This window comes from Actinia tenebrosa, unplaced genomic scaffold (genome assembly GCF_029948245.1).
Source record: "Actinia tenebrosa isolate PJP-AT-01 unplaced genomic scaffold, QUT_ActTen_1.0 PGA_scaffold12__29_contigs__length_12842862, whole genome shotgun sequence".
NCBI classification, from domain to species: Eukaryota; Metazoa; Cnidaria; class Anthozoa; order Actiniaria; family Actiniidae; genus Actinia; species Actinia tenebrosa.
This window is the reverse complement of record NW_028292572.1, coordinates 5,468,822-5,485,960: the sequence shown is the minus strand read 5'-3', so window position 1 is coordinate 5,485,960 and position 17,139 is coordinate 5,468,822. Positions and strand designations below refer to the sequence as shown.

Below are 17,139 nucleotides of genomic sequence, written 5' to 3'. Positions count from 1 at the left end.
AAAAAATGCGAAGCAACGCCGTTCATCTTTGTTTATTTGGCGGCCGATTCTCAGTCCATCGCGCAACTGAAGTGCATAAAAAAGATTAGTTCTTACAGCTTTAAAATTTTATTTATATGTTTTTTAAGTACAAAATGATAACAAATAATTGTTTTGACATTGTTTTGGCCGTGTTGCCATAGCGACTTAATTCGGTACTCCTACGGAGTACAATTAACGCTCTAATTGTACTCCTCTCGACCAATCAGAGTCTAGTAATTTTGTTGAGTGTACTATAAGAGGAAAATTGACGAGATGTAGAAACTAATTAGCTACCCTTTGAAGTTTATAAGTAAAAAGTTCACTACCAAAAAATTTCAGATATGAGCGAAAACAAGAAAACGAATCTAGGACTCACAAGGACAGCTTATAAAGTATATTAAACATATAGTTATTATTGTTCCTGTTCTTAGATACAGAAAGAGATAATTTCACTTACTTTCCTTCCCAGTCTTGTAGTATTGATAACAGATTGCCAACTTGCATAAAAATTCTTGGTTTCCAATTTTAGAAGCAAGCACTGCCAATCTGGTACTCTCACTTCCGAAACTCTCTGATCCCAGGCGTCATCGGAAATAAGTTCAATAAAAGCTCGCTTTACCCCCTTCTTCTCAGATACTTCGTCAATAACCTTGGATTGGTTTCTCGGGCAATAGAAGGTTTATTTCTGGAGTCATTTAAGCAGCACTGGGCTAGAACTGATCCCAAGGTTTCCTTATGGGTCGTGCAGATGTCAATAATCTTGCCCATAATAGAGGAGCTCTTCTTACGAATCAAGAAAAGAAGAAGCAAGAAAAAGGGGAAAAAAACCCACCCAAATTTTTCATAACCTTAGAAAAAAGCGAACTGTAAACAATATAAAAATTGTCCATTCCATTGGGCAATATACAATATACATTCAATTGAGTGTATACACTTAAAGACGTTGTAAGAAGGTCACTTACTGTAGCTGTTAGTTCTAACAGCCCAATCCTTTGGGATAGTTGTCCTAGGCTTGCAGGAATTCACAGGATGGGGTAAACGCTTTAGCAACTGACTTCTACATCTATTAGATACGCTTTTTAGCTTACCCAGATCAAGATCCTCATTACACTTCGTTAACCTTGATCTCTCCCAAGGTAGTTTTTTTGTTAAAAAGCCCTTAATTTTGGGCCCAGCTTCATCCTTACTCCAGGCACTTTCATCGGAGCTCATTTATTCTGGAATAAGCACATTATCTTACTTTTTCCTTTTTTCTGCCTTCTATAGAATATAGATGTTACAAGAAGCTCTTGACAACCTTTTTTGAAATATGAAAAATGCTCTGGCAAAATCTGACAATTTGAGTTTGAATCCTTCAGATAGTTTCATTCTCATTGGAAAAAATCATATAAAATTGACACGAAGTTTCTCATGGAATAATGCATCATGAATTATCGATAAGACATCTATTGGGATTGCTAAGATAAATGACTTCATTTCAGAAATCTGTTTCTTAAAGAAATGTTTTAAAAATAGTGATGTCACTCAATGTTTAACTTAATTTTCTTATTTTGCTAAGATAAATAACTTCATTTCTGAAATCTGTTTCTAAAAGAAATGTTGTAGAAATAGTGATGTCACTCAGTGTTTAACTACGTGTATTCCAAAGCTTTTACCTTTTTGTAGTTTTTGATGAATCCAGGGTTAAAAAGCTATTTCACATGCTACTCAAATCTAAACTTAGGTTTTGCAAATGTTCATATTATTGCATAATATATGCACATTTAGAGAGGGGACTGTCCTTATGAGGAAAATATCTCAAAACCAGGACAATATGTTGTTAGAGTATGGTATAAACACGTTTGTGATAAACTTTGCTTTTTTCAAATGAAAAAAAGAAATGGGTAAGAGAGATTTAACTTATGGATAAAAGCTCTAAGCAGTACTCAAACTCTGATAAGAAGTATCTAAAAAAGTACTGTCTGCTGTGTCCATACATGTGTTAAAAGAACTTAGATTCTCTAAATCTTGGCTGTTCAACATCCCTACCAGTGTGGTGTCATCCCTGACTTGACTCCAGTCAGAATAATTTGACATTTCAGGTGGAAACACATCCATTTGTATTTCAGCAGCATCTATATCACTGAAGACTTTGTCTAAAGCTGTGAGAATGGCAGTGGCATATTTCATTCTCCATATTTCTACCAACTCTACAACATCTTGGATGGTAAAAAGAATGCTGCAGTGTTCAATCACTTGATTAATATGGAAAGAATTAAACTCCATGAGTACATTGGGACATGTCACCATAGTGTCCACTTGTACGTCCTTCATCATTTCTCGCTGGAAGCAATGAAGTTCCAATCTCAGTTTCTCCCTTTGTTGTTCACTGACAACTCTTGTAAATTTGGCTCTTTCATGATGAGCATGTGCATTAATGGTGGTCATTAATTTCTGGACTGGTGACTTTTTTGTTGTATCTCCATTCAAATTGGGACTCCAAAGCACCCTGCAATCCTTGTCACTACACCTGCATTTCATTGCACATTGTCCACAGCATTTGTGAAGTAAACTGTTACTTGCCACTTTACTTTCAAGATGGCTCATTAACCATATACTCGAGCATCCTTCTTGTTGGACATAAGCCTTCATATCCCTATCACAGTGTGCTGACAGTAGTCCATTGAACAGCAGGATGCAAGAGCTTGGAAGTCCATCCCGTCCAGCACGCCCACACTCTGGAACATACTGTTCCACTGTCTTCGATGGTCCAAAATGCACAATCTGTCTAACCTTCCTGCAATTGATACCCATGCCGAAGGCAACAGTACAAATGACAACTCGTAAATGTCCATCATCCTTTGCCATATTTTCGATTATGTGTTCCTTAACTCTTTTAGGGGTGCCAGCATGAAACATTTCAACCAGTCTTTTTTGTGGATTGGTTACTCCACCACTGTACATCTTCAGACCCAAAAAAACTTCAAACATTCGGTACAGAACTGAACACTGCTTTCGTGTTTGACAGTATATTAATGTTCTTGGCGTGTTTGCACCCATATCATCAACTTCATTAATAAGCCACCCAAACACAATCTCCAATGGCTCATTTTTATCTACATATTGTGTAGAATAAAATAAATTTGGCCTGTCAGGACTCTGCTGGATCATTTGCACATCCTTTGGTGACAGGTTCAGGGTTTCCATTATTTGTTCCTTGGTTGCCTTGGTGGCAGTTGCTGTTAGGATCACTGATTTAGTATCTTTGGGAATCAAAGAATGTAATTCTCCTAAGCAACCATACCACTTCCTGAATGGGACCTTCTTGGTACCTGTTAGCCCCCTGTAATAACACAAAGAACAAAACAGTAATTAAGACATAGACCTACTTGCAAGAATGGTCCATGAAATTCAAAGATTCATAAATTGAATGATAAATTCATATTAAATGCTTTTCCGACATAGCACTAAGGCACAAATTAATTCTTTTACATTCCTTTAAGAGTTTATTCAAAAGGTTAGAATTGTTTTTTCAGTGGTGACACGATTCAAAATGTAAACAAATTGTGATGCATCACGGTAAGTGGCAATGGGTCTTTAATATAATTCCTATCCCACTAAACCACTAATGTTCTATTTTCGTATGTCAACGTTCTTGCAAGTAGGTGTATGTCCAACTTTAAAAATTATAGAATAATGAAAATATTATATCCTGAATGAACTACCTCAAACATAGCATGCTAATCAATGTGCATGTTTATGTTTCTACTACATTTATGTTGTTGCATAACACTGCTATGTAATAAATATATATCTATACATCTAATGTACAGCGTAAGCCATAGACAGTATTTCTTGCATGGGTTTTCTATTTTATTTTATGTTAGATTATCAGTCTGTCTTTTTATATATCTATCAATCCGTTCATCTTCGCTTGATCTGGTTGTCTAGCTATCAATTATGGCTTTGCATCTTTGCATAAATTGTATGGGATTTTGGATGATTTTAAAAATTAATATTTCACACCGTTTTGGTGGACATAACAATTTTAGTTTCTCCCACGTTCCTTATTAATTCCAGCTCAAAAATGACAAATTTAAAAAAGGCAAAAATCCGTTTGCAAAGGTTTTACCCTCTAATTTTCAATCACAAGGATAATTTAGAGTGAATATCAACCTAGCTAGAAATGCTCTATACTAAATTTGAAAATCTACCAAAACGAAAAAGAGATAAAAAGTTTTAAATTTGTCAACATACCATTGAACGATGCAGTGAGCTTCATCTATTACGACGCCGATCATCATATCCCTGAAGCTTGGCGTGCAGAAAATTCCTCTCCATGTTGTCGTAGACAGAAAGCACTCTGGGGAACCAAACAACACGACATAGTTGCCACGATCTGCTGGATGATTTCAGCATCTTCCTCGTCACCGATGGCAATTGCTGGAATCCCAATATTATTTAGATATAGCACATGATCTTCCATCTAAGATCGAAGTGGAGAAAGAACCACAATGATGCTGGATCCTCTGGATTTACATCGCAAAATATCCAAAACTATGGGAAGACACTGAAAAATCAGTGACTTCCCGTAACCTGTTGGCAGGTTTACAAAAATATTTTTGTTACTAAAGAATCCCTTAATAGCCTCCTCTTGTTCCGGCAAGAGGTTCCGCACTTCAAACTGATGTTAAACTGCCGAAAATGCTTCTCTCCATAACTCTTCGCTGTATGCCGCCATTTTGATTCAGATGCTGTGACGAAGACAGCAAGTCAACAGCAAAGACTCAAGACCAATCAGAAATGCCGTTAGATTAACCAATCAGCATTGAGTCGACAAATCAATGCGGGGGGGGGGGGGGGGGGGGGGCCTTGGAACACGATTCTTGTCGCTGCTGCGCAGACGGACTTTACGACAGAAAATTCCGGATGCAGTGCAGGCTAGCCTAAAAGAGTTAATGATATATTAAGAACCAGTATGCTGAAAACAGACATGCAGGGAAAATATAAGCTGATTAGATATGCGTTTTTAATCAAAACAAAAAAGGACAGTTCAATCACAGGTTGCGTTTTCAGCTCAAAGTCATGTTAACTTCGTGGACCGCATAAGCTTTAACAAGTAAGAAAAGAAACGATTCACCAAATTTGGCTTGTTATTTAGATATGAGATATTGTAAACAGCTTTAGTAACAAATAAGCTTATTAACAAAATTACTTGAGCTTACCAGGAATGTCCGCTTTGGAAACAATATCAGCAAGTGCTGCAGCTCTTGAATCCTTTTTAAAATAGTCTTGGTGAGAACATCTGTATAAAACTTCCTTGGTTGACCAAAGACTGATGATTCTTTCTATGTCTTCCTCTGTAAAGGAAACTTTATTTTTCTTACTCCCTTCAGAAAACCGTTTTTTCTTAGCAGATGATTTTAAGGCCTAGCCCATATGAAGCTCAGGACCAATATCAAGCTGTGGCAAATTGTTACTTTTTGTTGATTCCGGGTTTTTACTGGTTCCTTTTTCAAGTTTTGTTGCATATAATTTCATTGCCTTGTCATAAAGTGTTTCATGTTCTAATGCGTATTTATGGTTTTCACAATCCAAATGTTTTTCTAGGGAAGAGTACCTCTGGAATGACTTAGTGCAGCCTTGTTCGGGACAAAAAAACAATTTGCTGGAAGTGTCGGGTCTTTGATCACTGTTTTCTTTACTCTCAGTTTCGTCGTCACTTTCAGTTTCGTCGTCACTTTCAGTTTCGTCATTTTCAGCATCACGTTTTAGAAGAGATTTCTTTGGTTGTACCCTTGCTTTCACTGTAGTGAACGATATTTGATTCTGGTCCGTGGTATCTTTGTTATGGATTAGCTTTGGTAAGGATGAGGGCAGACAAAAATTACTCAAAGACAAGATTTTTCCTGGACCAGTATCGTAAGCCATCCACACTGTCATGGACTCGCGTTTATACTCTATGTTGTTAATATGGCTCACACCCTCCCATTTCCCAGCCACGCCCTCAGGGCTAGCTTGTAAATCACACACTATTACTTTCACTCCAGGGATGCCTCCAAAGGACTCGATCACTGCCTTAATTTGCTTTGGATTCTCGATATCTTTCCCGGAGTTCAAATATTTATTCATGTGATTTTTGAGAGGGGCTGCCTTGCGGTCACACGCCCCTTTTCCCCCTTGAGGATCTGAAAAATCGATACGTCGGATTTTGATCCCAGTTGCTTTCGCTATCATTGGTAAAGACAGCAGAGTTAATGCAGAGTGATAACACCCTGCATTGTCCTGTCGCAGATATACGGTATTTATCTCGGGTGCAATCGATGGGAGCTGCCTTAAGACATCGTCAATGATTGCCACAACAGTAGTACTATCCTGGCTGCAGGATTTGAACACGTACAAAAGTAAGCATTTGTACCTCACCATCATCCTTCTTCCTGGTTAATACCGTTATGTGACACGGAAGTCCCCGTTTCCCGAACCAGTCTCTCTGGCTTTCACGGTATTTACGAGGTACGAATTTCATCGCCCAGTCTAACACAATAAAGGCGCAATGAGAATCCAACTCTTCTAAAATGTCGTGTCGTGCAGCGTCCTGATTGATTGATCTTAAAATATGTGCTTTCCAAGACACAATGTATTGGGCTGCCTGTGTAGTTACGTACTCCATAGCTTCTTTTTCCTCGGAAGAGCAATGTACTTCATCCAAAGCTGCGCGAATTTCAGTCAAAACATCGGGAAATAAGCGGCATCTGTCACATTTCGCATTGTGTTCATGATCACAGACGGCAGTATAATTGTAATCGTTTGAAAGACTAAGAGCATATGCCCTACAGTGATCGGCAACTTCAGAATGACTAGAAATATGAATCTGGAAAAATGAATGAACAAAAAACAACAATTAGTCCTGTATTCTTACATGAACTAACGATGCCACTCAACAGTTTGGTAGTTTATCAAAACATGCCCTAGCGTACTTTATTTCCTGTTTTGGAAAGACTTATTGTATTTCAATTATAACAAGGTGAGATTCGCATGTTCATGGAATTGATCATGCATATACCTTCCACCTGTTCTTACCTTATAGTCACCCTTTAAGTAGCGTTTGGCATCTTTGAGTTTTTGGTTTCTTTGTTTGGCCCACGTCAAACCCCTTTCATAGCAATCTCCAAGCTTATCAACGACTTTCTCCAAGTCATCGAAGGCTTTTCCGCCCATGGCTGAGATATAATCAAGTCCTTGTAAGGATTTACGGACTGAAGCAGAGCAGACGTTAAGAACTCTGCGCAATGTGCTGCGGCTCATCGGTTGGAAATTCATCTCCTTGCAATATCTTTCGTACTGTTGAATACATTGCTCTGGGATAAGATTTCGTACAACATTTGGGATTTTTATATCTCTGTCAGTAGAAAGTTTTAATGCTTTTTCTCCGAATGGCAAGTCCTGTATGACATGAGAACTTGATATAAAGGTAACAAAGTGGTCAATTTTTTCTGGCTCAACACAAACTCTTGTGTTTTTTAAAGGAGGGAGTACAGAGCCCCTACCATGTAGCAATAGATGATGTTTAGCGATGTTGAAACGGTATCTGGTCAAGTCTGGTATCCATTTCTGAAGTTCCTTAAAGGTAACCTTATCAGCCATAATAGACAAAATCTGCCTTCGGGTGCTCCAGTGACTGGTATTTCTATAGCATTCTGCCAAAGCATCCAACAGAGAAATATCTTTTTTTTCATCTTTATCGAACTTGTCACATGTTAAGCCTTCAAGCAGAGCGGTCGACTGGCCAGGCGCGATTTCTTCCAGGCAATTAGTAACAACTTGGCGAGCTTTACGCATGTGGAAACGTTTTGTACGGTCTGAAAGCTGTTCCATTGGCGCTGAAAGAGCGTATCTGATCGGACTTACATCCCTTGAAATGAGAAATGCATTCAGTTTTTCCCTCGGTGTGGTTAGAGTGGTAGATTCATCTTCTGAGATAGTGGAAGCAAAAGAGGTCTCGTCAGGTTGATATAGGCTCATAGGGGTTTCCGTAACAACACCCGCTGATGCTTGAAACGTTGGGGTGGTAAATTGTGGGCAAAACTTTACTTTCTCATCCTCATTATCACTATTCTGGAAATAGAAAGTACATAGTAGTAGTAAGTATTTAGTGGAAATAAAACAACTATTTGCTTTTTTCTTCTTTTCATTTATTTATTTAGTATTAAACAACATTATTAGCGCAGTACATACAAATGCCGCAGGTGCGCCATTTCCTGCCAAAAATGTAAATAAAAAGTTTCTCATATTCGTTGAATTCATTAAATAATCGATTGCATCGCACAGTAACTCGGTAGTGAGCAGCACACTCAAATTTAGTTTTTCGCTGCCATCAATCAAAAAAAAATCAGTCCGTACCTTCTTTGTTCTTGACTGGCGGCAGTGAAAAACCAATTTCACAACAAGCCAATGAAATGTCTGAGTTCACAGAATATGGAAAACCTCAGTAGTGAACTACTAGTTCTAACTTACAAGTGTTAATGCACTCATCTGATCGAGAAGACTTTCTGCTTTATTTGGAGTAATTGGCCCAAATGTCTTCAACGTCTTACGACAAGATGAACAGATACCTGACAAAAAAAAAAAAAAAGCATATCAAACATTCAGATACAATCAATTAACAGAAATTAAATATTCATTACATATTTCTTACCTGATCCAACTTGCAGGAAAATGCCAGTCTTCTTTAATATCAGCTGCGAATCGTCCTTACTAATACCCCTATAGCACTTTGGCCACTTTCCCTTGATTTCACTGTGATTAGAGAGAGCAGGGGGTACTCTACACCTGGCGTTATTACCTCTAGCCCATCCTAGCCCAAGTTTGGATCGATGCAGGGGACAAACAGTCCAACTATGGATATCTTCCGGCGAAGTAAATATGGCTGCTCGGCTAAGAATTAGATCTATCTCATTCTCGATGCCCGTAAACTGAAATGCGGATCTATGCGCATTGATTTCTTTTTTACATGCTTGTAAAGGTATAACTGTGGTGTCTTGCTTTCGATCTTTTCTGTCGAATCCACAGGTTCCTCCAACAATCGTTTTAAATGAACAGCAAATCTCCATTCTATTCAGTGTACTTAAAAGCAACGCAGTAACCAACTAAAGGAATTATGTTGCATTTAAAAAACATAAGCATGATTGGACAACAATTACTTGTCAATTTCATGCGTGCAACGTTAATTGGTGCCGACCGGAACCATGACATTTTTAACACTTTCTTTTGTTGTTATTTTGGAGGGTGTCTTGTTATATAAACCCAAAATCATAGTAAAAAATATATCATAGCAAGAATTCTTAAAATTTAAACTTTAATCAACTATTTTATGGAATCTGGCAGGTTGTAGCAAATATTTTGTATGTTTTGATAAAAATAATCATGTTATCATTTTAAGGCCAGAGACGTGCAATACTATTTTGGGTTAGTCGAGTGAATTTTGAGCAAATTTAATTCATAGTTTGAGTTTACTGTTTCAACTTCTTTCAGAATAAGTCCAAGAGCTTTTATTTTTTCTTTAAAATCGTTTCTTTTTTTTTATTTCTTAGAAAGTCAACATGAATTCGTTTACATTAGTAAACAAAATGTAAATTGATTGAACTCGCCGACAGATAAAATCCGTGAGTTTCTTACAACTTACAGGCTGTGGTGCAACGCGCAAAATAATTTCCCCAAGAAAATTTTGCATGATTCGTGGAAATCATTATTTCAACTTTAATTCAGGTTGTCTTTTAGGTAAAAATTTTTCGTCGCGCATGAAAAAAAATCTGATTATTTTGACCCCATTTTAAGAGGAGTTTTATATGTGCTCCAAAAATAAATTAAGTAAAAATCGAAAAATTTCACCAAAATTACTAACACTCTACCAATTGTTTCTTAAGATACCAATTAACTACTATTTAGTCATATTACAGTGCTAGGTTGCTTTGTTTGGTCGCGATAAGCTGTTAAAGTTGATGTAAATTATCGGCCGAAAATTAGCGAATTTAGTCCAAAACTCTTTTCTTCGATTTTCTCGAAAACTAAGCGCTATTTTACTAAACAAACTACACAGTGGTTTTACTTACACTAAGGCCTACCTAAGTTTAAAATATTAGCAAAATCAAATTTTCGACCCTTGCCGCCCGATGTTTGATTTTTGCTGACATGCTCTCTTAAATACTTTTATGCTTACACATATTGGTCTCTGTTATCATGAAAATAGCACATTTATTTTACGAAATAACGTTTATGCTTTTCTAACTTTTCTTTTTTCTTTCTTTTTACAATTTTGTGTAAACATCGTATTTATAAATTATTCATGAGCTTTTTACGGTTTGAAGCACGACTAATCAAAGAATCTAACGAAATTACGACACGACCCACAACTTTAACCGTGAAGACTCCTACAAGCTCAGCACTACCTGGAAACGACTTCTAAAAGATATCCATATCCGACAGTAGCAACAGTAAAAAGCTATAAAAACTCTGCACTTATTACCATACCTCATTCTGATGAAGACTACCACAGCGTAGACGAGACGTCAAAAATGTTTTCAACACGTGCTTCAAACCGTAAAAAACCTCATGTATAATTTATATGGAACACGAAAGCCTCAAGACTACCATCGTATTTATAAGTTGATATTAGTTTTCAATAATGCTCCGGAACTATCATTTTTCATGCAGCTCTAACAATTCAGTGTACTTGTTTCCCTCTTTTGGTTTGGTTTTTTCAAAATAAAAAAAGCCAAGACTATCGTTTCCCGCATGCTGTTGATTTAGATAAATGACCATACATTAGATCTTTCAGTCAGGTTTTGCTCTATCTTTACTTAAAAATTGTCGAAAATAAAAGTAAAAATAAGGTACTTACATCGAACTGGTGCTTTTCCAGATACCTAAAAATTGATAAATTAAACGAAACTTACCTGTAAGTTGAAGTTTGATAGAGATTCTACCGTAGCATTTGCAGAAATGAGGTCACGTGAGATAGCAAGCATGCGTATCCGAGCTCAGTCTTTAAAGAATTTTGGGTGACTTTGAAAAGTACATATGGGGGCATACACTAATGCCCAGGGTGAATGGGTTTTAGGGAGGGATGTGACCTCATTTCTGCAAATGCTACGGTAGAATCTCTATCAAACTTCAACTTACATGTAAGTTTCGTTTAATTTATCAATTCTACCTCGCATTTGCATACAATCGGAGGTCACGTGAGATTTCAAAGCTCAAAGTCTCACAAAATTAGCCCTCACAACAGTAATAGCTACATGAATTTTATTTCTACTGAGATTCATGTATAATAATGTCAAAATGAAACCTTGTAACATAGGTAAAAGAACAATTAACAATAAATTTGTAACAGCAATATAGGACTAAGCCTGAATATTAATTGTTCGAGGAAGCCAACACTGCTTCTGCAAAGTTATTTGGCTTTACAACTGGTCTGTCATAGAATCGTGCAAATACTGACTCTGAACTCCAGCCAGCTGTGGTCATTATGTCTTCAATAGGAACATCTGCAGCTTTAGCTGCTGAAGTTGACGCTGACCGAGTACTATGACTTTTAAAAACGCTAGTGTCAATTCCAGCTGCTTTCATGGTTTGTTTAATCCACCTAGAGATAGAGTCTCTGGATGCTGGTCCATGAGGCTTGGCATGACAAATAAGCAGTTGACGAGAATCCTTCCTAAGGGAAGCAGTTCTTTCAATGTAAACATTCAACAGAGTAAGCACACAAAGTTTTTCATCTAAAGTGTAACGCTTGAAGACAATGGGAGTCAAGTGTCTGTTTTTCCCCCCAGTGTTTCTGGTCTGTTTTAGGCATGAAGTTATATTGAATGAGATTTCATTTGGCTGTACATTCATGTTATCTAAAGACAGTAACTGGAGTGTTTGTGTTCTTTGAGCGGATATAAGTACCATAATCATGACTAGCTTATGCGTGAGCAGTTTGAGAGATAGTTCTCTGGCTGTAGGGAATTTCTTCAAGTGAAGTAGCACTTGCTGTGGATCCCATGTGGCAATATATCGTGGCAATGCAGGTTTGAGGTTAAACAACCCTGACATAAATCTGGACACAACAGGATGGCTGCCCAGCTTCATCCCATCAATTTTGATGAAGCTTGATAAAGCACTTCTAGCTGTTCCTACTGCACTGTAACCCATAGATTTAGATAAATGACACAAAAATTGAAGGACATTTTGAAGGCTGGGCTGAAAACTATGAACATTATGCTCCTCGCAGAACTTGACCCATGCTGCAACATATGTCTGATATTGCTTACGAGTCCCTGTCCTCCAGGATTGAAGTATAATGTCAAGAGGTTCGCCTGTTACTCCTTGATTTGTAAGAGCTAACCTGATACAAGACAACCAAGAAGTTGCAGTTTGGGGTAAAGTGGATGTACCTCCTCTGGGCTGTGAGGCAGCATCAGTGTTTTTCGTTTGTTTGTTATCTTTATTGGTTGAGCTTGGAGCATTTGCAATAGCCTCGGATACCAGAACTGTGTTGTCCAATGAGGAATTATCAAGATTGCCATTACTTTGCCTAACTGTATTTTCTGAAGAACTTTCCCTATAAGGCTAAAAGGGGGAAAGCAGTATATTAGTTGATATTTTCCCCAGTCAATTGTAAATGCATCAATGGCTATGGCACCTGGGTCAGGTTTCCAGGCTACATATTTTTGGACTTTATGGTTAAGTCTAGAAGCAAACATGTCTATCTCCGGCATTCCCCAACATTTTGTGAGGTTTTGAAAAGAGTCTAGGTCAAGGGACCACTCAGTATTGCTGTCATTTTTCCGGCTGGCTTCATCTGCCTCAGTGTTAAGACAGCCAGGCAAGTGGGAGACAGACAGTTTTAAGCTTCTTTCTTTACACCATAGTATAATATCCCTTGTAATTTCATTACATTGTGGGGAATGAGTGCCTCCCATATGCTGGAGGTATGCGACTGCTGTGGTATTATCACATAGCACTTTTATAACCTTGTCATGCAAATGATGACATAGAGATTTAAGGCATAAAAACACTGCTTTCATCTCTAGAAAATTAATGTGGTTAAGTGATTCCTCTGGTGACCATCTTCCCCGTGCTATTAAGTCTGTTCCTTCAATTATGCCACCCCAGCCTGAGAGTGAACTATCAGTTTTTAGGGTGAGCTCAGGTGGTTGTAAGACTAGTGGGCAAGGGAAGAGGTCACATTCCCTAATCCACCATTCTAGATCTTTCCTAGCAACGGGTGAGATGCTCATTTCACTATCTAGATTCCAATTATGTGATTTTAGTGCATTTGTTTTGTCATTCACTAGGGACCTATAAAATAGGGGTCCATAGTACACTCCAGGGAATGAGGCAACCATAAGGCCTACTACAGAGGCAACTTCTCTTATAGGTACAAGTCCCTGATGTTTTAATAGTTTTGCACATGATTGTTTTAGCTTGTCAACTTTATCAGGAACCATAGATATATCCATAGTAGTCGAGTTAATAATGAATCCCAGGAATTTAACTTGCTGTGATGGTGTAATTATTGATTTGATGTCATGGACTGTAAAGTCCAATGAGCTAAGCAAGTTAGTTGCATCTTTAGTTTGATTATTAAGTTCCTGAGGGGTATCAGCTAACAAAAGAATGTCATCGATATATCCCACTAAATGGTTGCCCTTAACTCTAAGGGTAGCATAAACTGGTTTCATAAGCTTAGTGAATGACCTAGGGGCACTAGATAGCCCATTAGGTAAGCATGTAAATTCATATAATGTATTTTTAAAATTAAATCTGAGGTACTTTCTGTGTTCAAATGCTATAGGCACTGAATAGTACGCTTCCTTGAGATCAAGAACTGCCATCCATGACCCTTGTTTAACGAGTTGGGCAGCTGATTGTAAGGACTCCATTTTAAAATGCTCATAGGTTACATGTTCATTGAGTCTTTTTAGATTTAGGATCAGCCTGTGTGATCCATCCTTTTTGGGTCTTGTGAATATGGTTGATATGAACTCATCTTCACAGTGAGTAGTTTCCACAATAACATTTTTATCTCGCAATTTAGCAATCTCTTTGTCTATAATTTGTTCCTCTCCTTTGGAGAAATGAATGCAGGGAGCTACTGTTTGATGAGGCTCTGAGTCAAAGGCTATACGATAGCCAGTTACGATCTCAAGTTACGATCTCAAGTATGGTACTATCGGATGTTAGCAACCTCCAGGTGTCTATAAAATTAGCTATATTACCAGCTTTAAAATTTATGTTGATAGTGCATGCACTTACCAGGTCATTAGAGCTTTTTGTGTCTATTTTGACTGTTGTCGTTGTTTTGTGCTCTGTCTCTGACCTTCTTTCCTTTTCCAGGGTTTGTAGTCCTGGCCTCTGGAGTTTTTTGAATTCCTGTATTTGCTACCATGCGAATTACCATATGAATTGTTGCTACGGTAGTCTTTGGATTGGATTCTGGCACCAATTTTGTTCTGGTCACCAATATCTTTCAATTGTTTTTGGAGGTCATCTCCAAAAAGCATGTCAGAGAAGGGAATCTGTGAAGAGCACAGATAGGCATAATCCTTGCCTATGTCTGACTTCATAAACAATTTTCTCTGCACATTTATCTCATAGTTTGCATGTGAGAAGAGAGATAAGGCCTCTAAGCCCTTTTTCTTCATCTGCTGAAGTTGGTCGCCGCTCAGGTGCCCTGTCATGGACAGGTCAGTCATGCGCATGACTGGTATCATTCCTTTCACTAGAGCTTGTTGAATTTTGTACATTTGTGCATCAGTTTTTCTAGTGTAATCTCTGAGCCTTCGCCAGATGCCTGGATTCACCCTAGTAGGCTTTGCATTTTGACAGTTTTCCGGCCTTTCTATGCGATCTAACTTGTCTTTTAATGCTTTATCCGACATACGATGTCGAAGCATTTTGTCAACTAGCTTAGCGAGCTGGTTATGTTGGAGCTTGGCCCCAGTTATGTCATCAGACTCGTACTCCTTTTGGAGTTCGGCTAGTGTTTCATCAATATCTGACTCACCAGATTCATGTTCGTGTTCAGATTCATCTGAGACATTGTTTTTACCAATGATCTCATTCATGATTTCCTCAGGGTCTCGATCATCCTCGCCATCAGGCGTGCTCGTGGAGCGGCCATCTTGGCGCCGTTTTTTGGCGGGACGATCTTCAGGGGCCGCTGAACGTTTTGGCGGCCCTTTGCCTTTTCCCTTCACGGAAGGGGTTCTTGAAGAGTCTTCTTGCAATTTTGTAGGATTTTCTTTGCCAATTAGATGTTCTGTAAGTTGATTAATCGCTGATGTTAAGCGGGTAAGTTGGTCGGTTGATGTATCGAGCGGCATGGCCGACTCCGAAGTTCCTTCACCACTGTCAACGGTCTTCTTAGAATGACTTTCCGGTCCCTTTCCTTCGTCTTCAGAATCTAGACTGATGTTTTCAGCCATTTTTAAAACTATCTTGGGATAATTTTCGTCGAAAAGAAGCAATTTCAACTCCTCTAAGACAAATCGCGACTGTATGCTCGGACAACAACTCGCACTGAGCTCGGATACGCATGCTTGCTATCTCACGTGACCTCCGATTGTATGCAAATGCGAGGTAGAATTACATTCTTTAGACTCTCAGCCTCTAAGTCAAGCTGATATGCTGCAGCAGAGAAAAAACAGTTTCCATCCCTACGGGGATCTAACGATATCACAAAACCAGATTGTTTCAGTCTTTTTCAGCTCTTCCATGTTGCTTGTATGAAAGCAAATAAAATAGAATACGAAATCTAACTAGTAAGGTGAACCTAAATAACTGCAGACGATGGAGTAACACAAACTGGCGTATCTGATTTCATTTTGCTCGATCAGAAAGGTTCAGAATGTGTCAAAGCGGTTTGAAAAAGACAAGCGTCAAAAAACATAAACAGCTACAAAAAAATCCTTTGAAATTAATTTTATTTGATATAGTTTTTAAAGTCTATTTTATACGATACTCTCGACCCTCGACCCTCGGCGTTCTACCCTCGACCCTCGAGACTCGACCAAAACCTAAACTCGCGCATTTCCACTTTGAAAAAGATTATTATCAGAGCATATTTGTTTGCAATTATTAACTAGGTCGTCTTTGACCGCATTCAAAATCTTACTGTTAAGAAATGTTATCTTTTTCTGTTCCAGTGCAAGAAAAAAATTCAAAACAATTATCAGTAATATGTGTTAGTTTTCCCCGTACACATGACGGTAATAGTTAACAGACAAGTCTCCTCATAATGCCCCTTGAGATGACCAATTCATCCTATCCATCATTTTTTTTTGTATGAGTTGATGGCATTTTTCTTCATTCCCTGGTTGGTAGAATGCACACTTCTTCAAAATGCAGATATATGTGCATATCGAACTTTAGCGATTGCCCAGCCATCACAGTAGCCCACTTTTGTTCTGCCTTCATTTGAAATGTTGTATACATTAATACAATCTTTATTTTCTTGAGACTGATTGCAATTGATCACTGAGCAAACACACTCCAGGACCTGACAGTTTATTTTCATTGTGATGTCTGTTAGTGACATCATAACTGTCAAAATTCCAACTGTCCAGAAATAACAACGTTATGCCATTCTCCAACTAAAAGTGTAATGTCTTTTCTGGTTACCTTGCGAATACCATTTTGCTTCATAGCATCTTTAAATTAAAAAGAAAAAGATCTTGCCCTTTGTATTTTCAGGAACTTTTGTGATTCCACCAGAGCTTCCTGAAGTTGTTGACACTTGAAATACACTTTTAAATTTCCAAATGATGAAATTAGTAATGAGTTCTTGGTGGTCACGATTGAGGTAGATTGACTGTTAAGACTTAAGTTACATAGTATTATTAGACTTAATTTCCGGGTTCATTAACGTTTCTTTGGACACAGCATGCGAACACAGCTATGAATTTAGTGTATGTAACTCACCTCACATAATTTTTCACTGTATATAAAAAATGTGAAATGAATATTTGTCAGGAGGTCCAATGGAACACACAGAATACCAATACCAAAAATACAAAACACAAGAGTGGACGGCCTGCGAGGGGTGTTCAAACTCACACAAAACAATCACACGGTCTTAATTTTGAAACATAGACT

General features: G+C 38.0%; 3 protein-coding genes across 3 annotated transcripts; all 3 read right to left on the bottom strand.

The window, feature by feature from the left end:
* Positions 1 to 5,430: 5,430 nt before the first annotated feature.
* On the bottom strand, positions 5,431 to 7,969 carry LOC148912088 (uncharacterized). Its single transcript, XM_089027948.1, has 3 exons — positions 7,081 to 7,969; positions 6,419 to 6,871; positions 5,431 to 6,285 (listed from the first exon to the last, which is right to left on the bottom strand). Exons 1-3 carry the CDS (start codon positions 7,873 to 7,875, stop codon positions 5,431 to 5,433), a joined length of 2,103 nt encoding a protein of 700 aa, XP_088884074.1. The 5' UTR covers positions 7,876 to 7,969.
* A 3,336-nt stretch (positions 7,970 to 11,305) lies between these two features.
* Positions 11,306 to 13,925, bottom strand: LOC116307132 (uncharacterized). Its single transcript, XM_031717286.2, has 2 exons — positions 12,705 to 13,925; positions 11,306 to 12,609 (listed from the first exon to the last, which is right to left on the bottom strand). The coding sequence occupies exons 1-2, from the start codon at positions 13,923 to 13,925 to the stop codon at positions 11,413 to 11,415; spliced, it is 2,418 nt and encodes an 805-aa protein (XP_031573146.2). The 3' UTR covers positions 11,306 to 11,412.
* On the bottom strand, positions 12,581 to 15,470 carry LOC116309007 (uncharacterized). The gene is made up of 2 exons (XM_031719532.2): positions 14,299 to 15,470; positions 12,581 to 12,609 (listed from the first exon to the last, which is right to left on the bottom strand). Exon 1 carries the CDS (start codon positions 15,468 to 15,470, stop codon positions 14,322 to 14,324), a length of 1,149 nt encoding a protein of 382 aa, XP_031575392.2. The 3' UTR covers positions 12,581 to 12,609; positions 14,299 to 14,321.
* Between the last annotated feature and the right edge of the window lie 1,669 nt (positions 15,471 to 17,139).

Bases quoted from the DNA above. Each gene is read 5' to 3' on its own strand.
- LOC116307132 (XM_031717286.2), bottom strand. From the start codon at position 13,925: ATGGAGTCCTTACAATCAGCTGCCCAACTCGTTAAACAAGGGTCATGG. The intron at 12,610-12,704 runs GTAGCCTGGAAA...TCCCCCTTTTAG, and splicing joins ACCATAAAGTCCAAAAATAT to CCTTATAGGGAAAGTTCTTC.
- LOC148912088 (XM_089027948.1), bottom strand. From the start codon at position 7,875: ATGGAACAGCTTTCAGACCGTACAAAACGTTTCCACATGCGTAAAGCT. The intron at 6,872-7,080 runs GTAAGAACAGGT...TCATTTTTCCAG, and splicing joins ACTTAAAGGGTGACTATAAG to ATTCATATTTCTAGTCATTC. The intron at 6,286-6,418 runs GTACAAATGCTT...TATCTGCGACAG, and splicing joins GGAAGAAGGATGATGGTGAG to GACAATGCAGGGTGTTATCA.
- LOC116309007 (XM_031719532.2), bottom strand. From the start codon at position 15,470: ATGGCTGAAAACATCAGTCTAGATTCTGAAGACGAAGGAAAGGGACCG.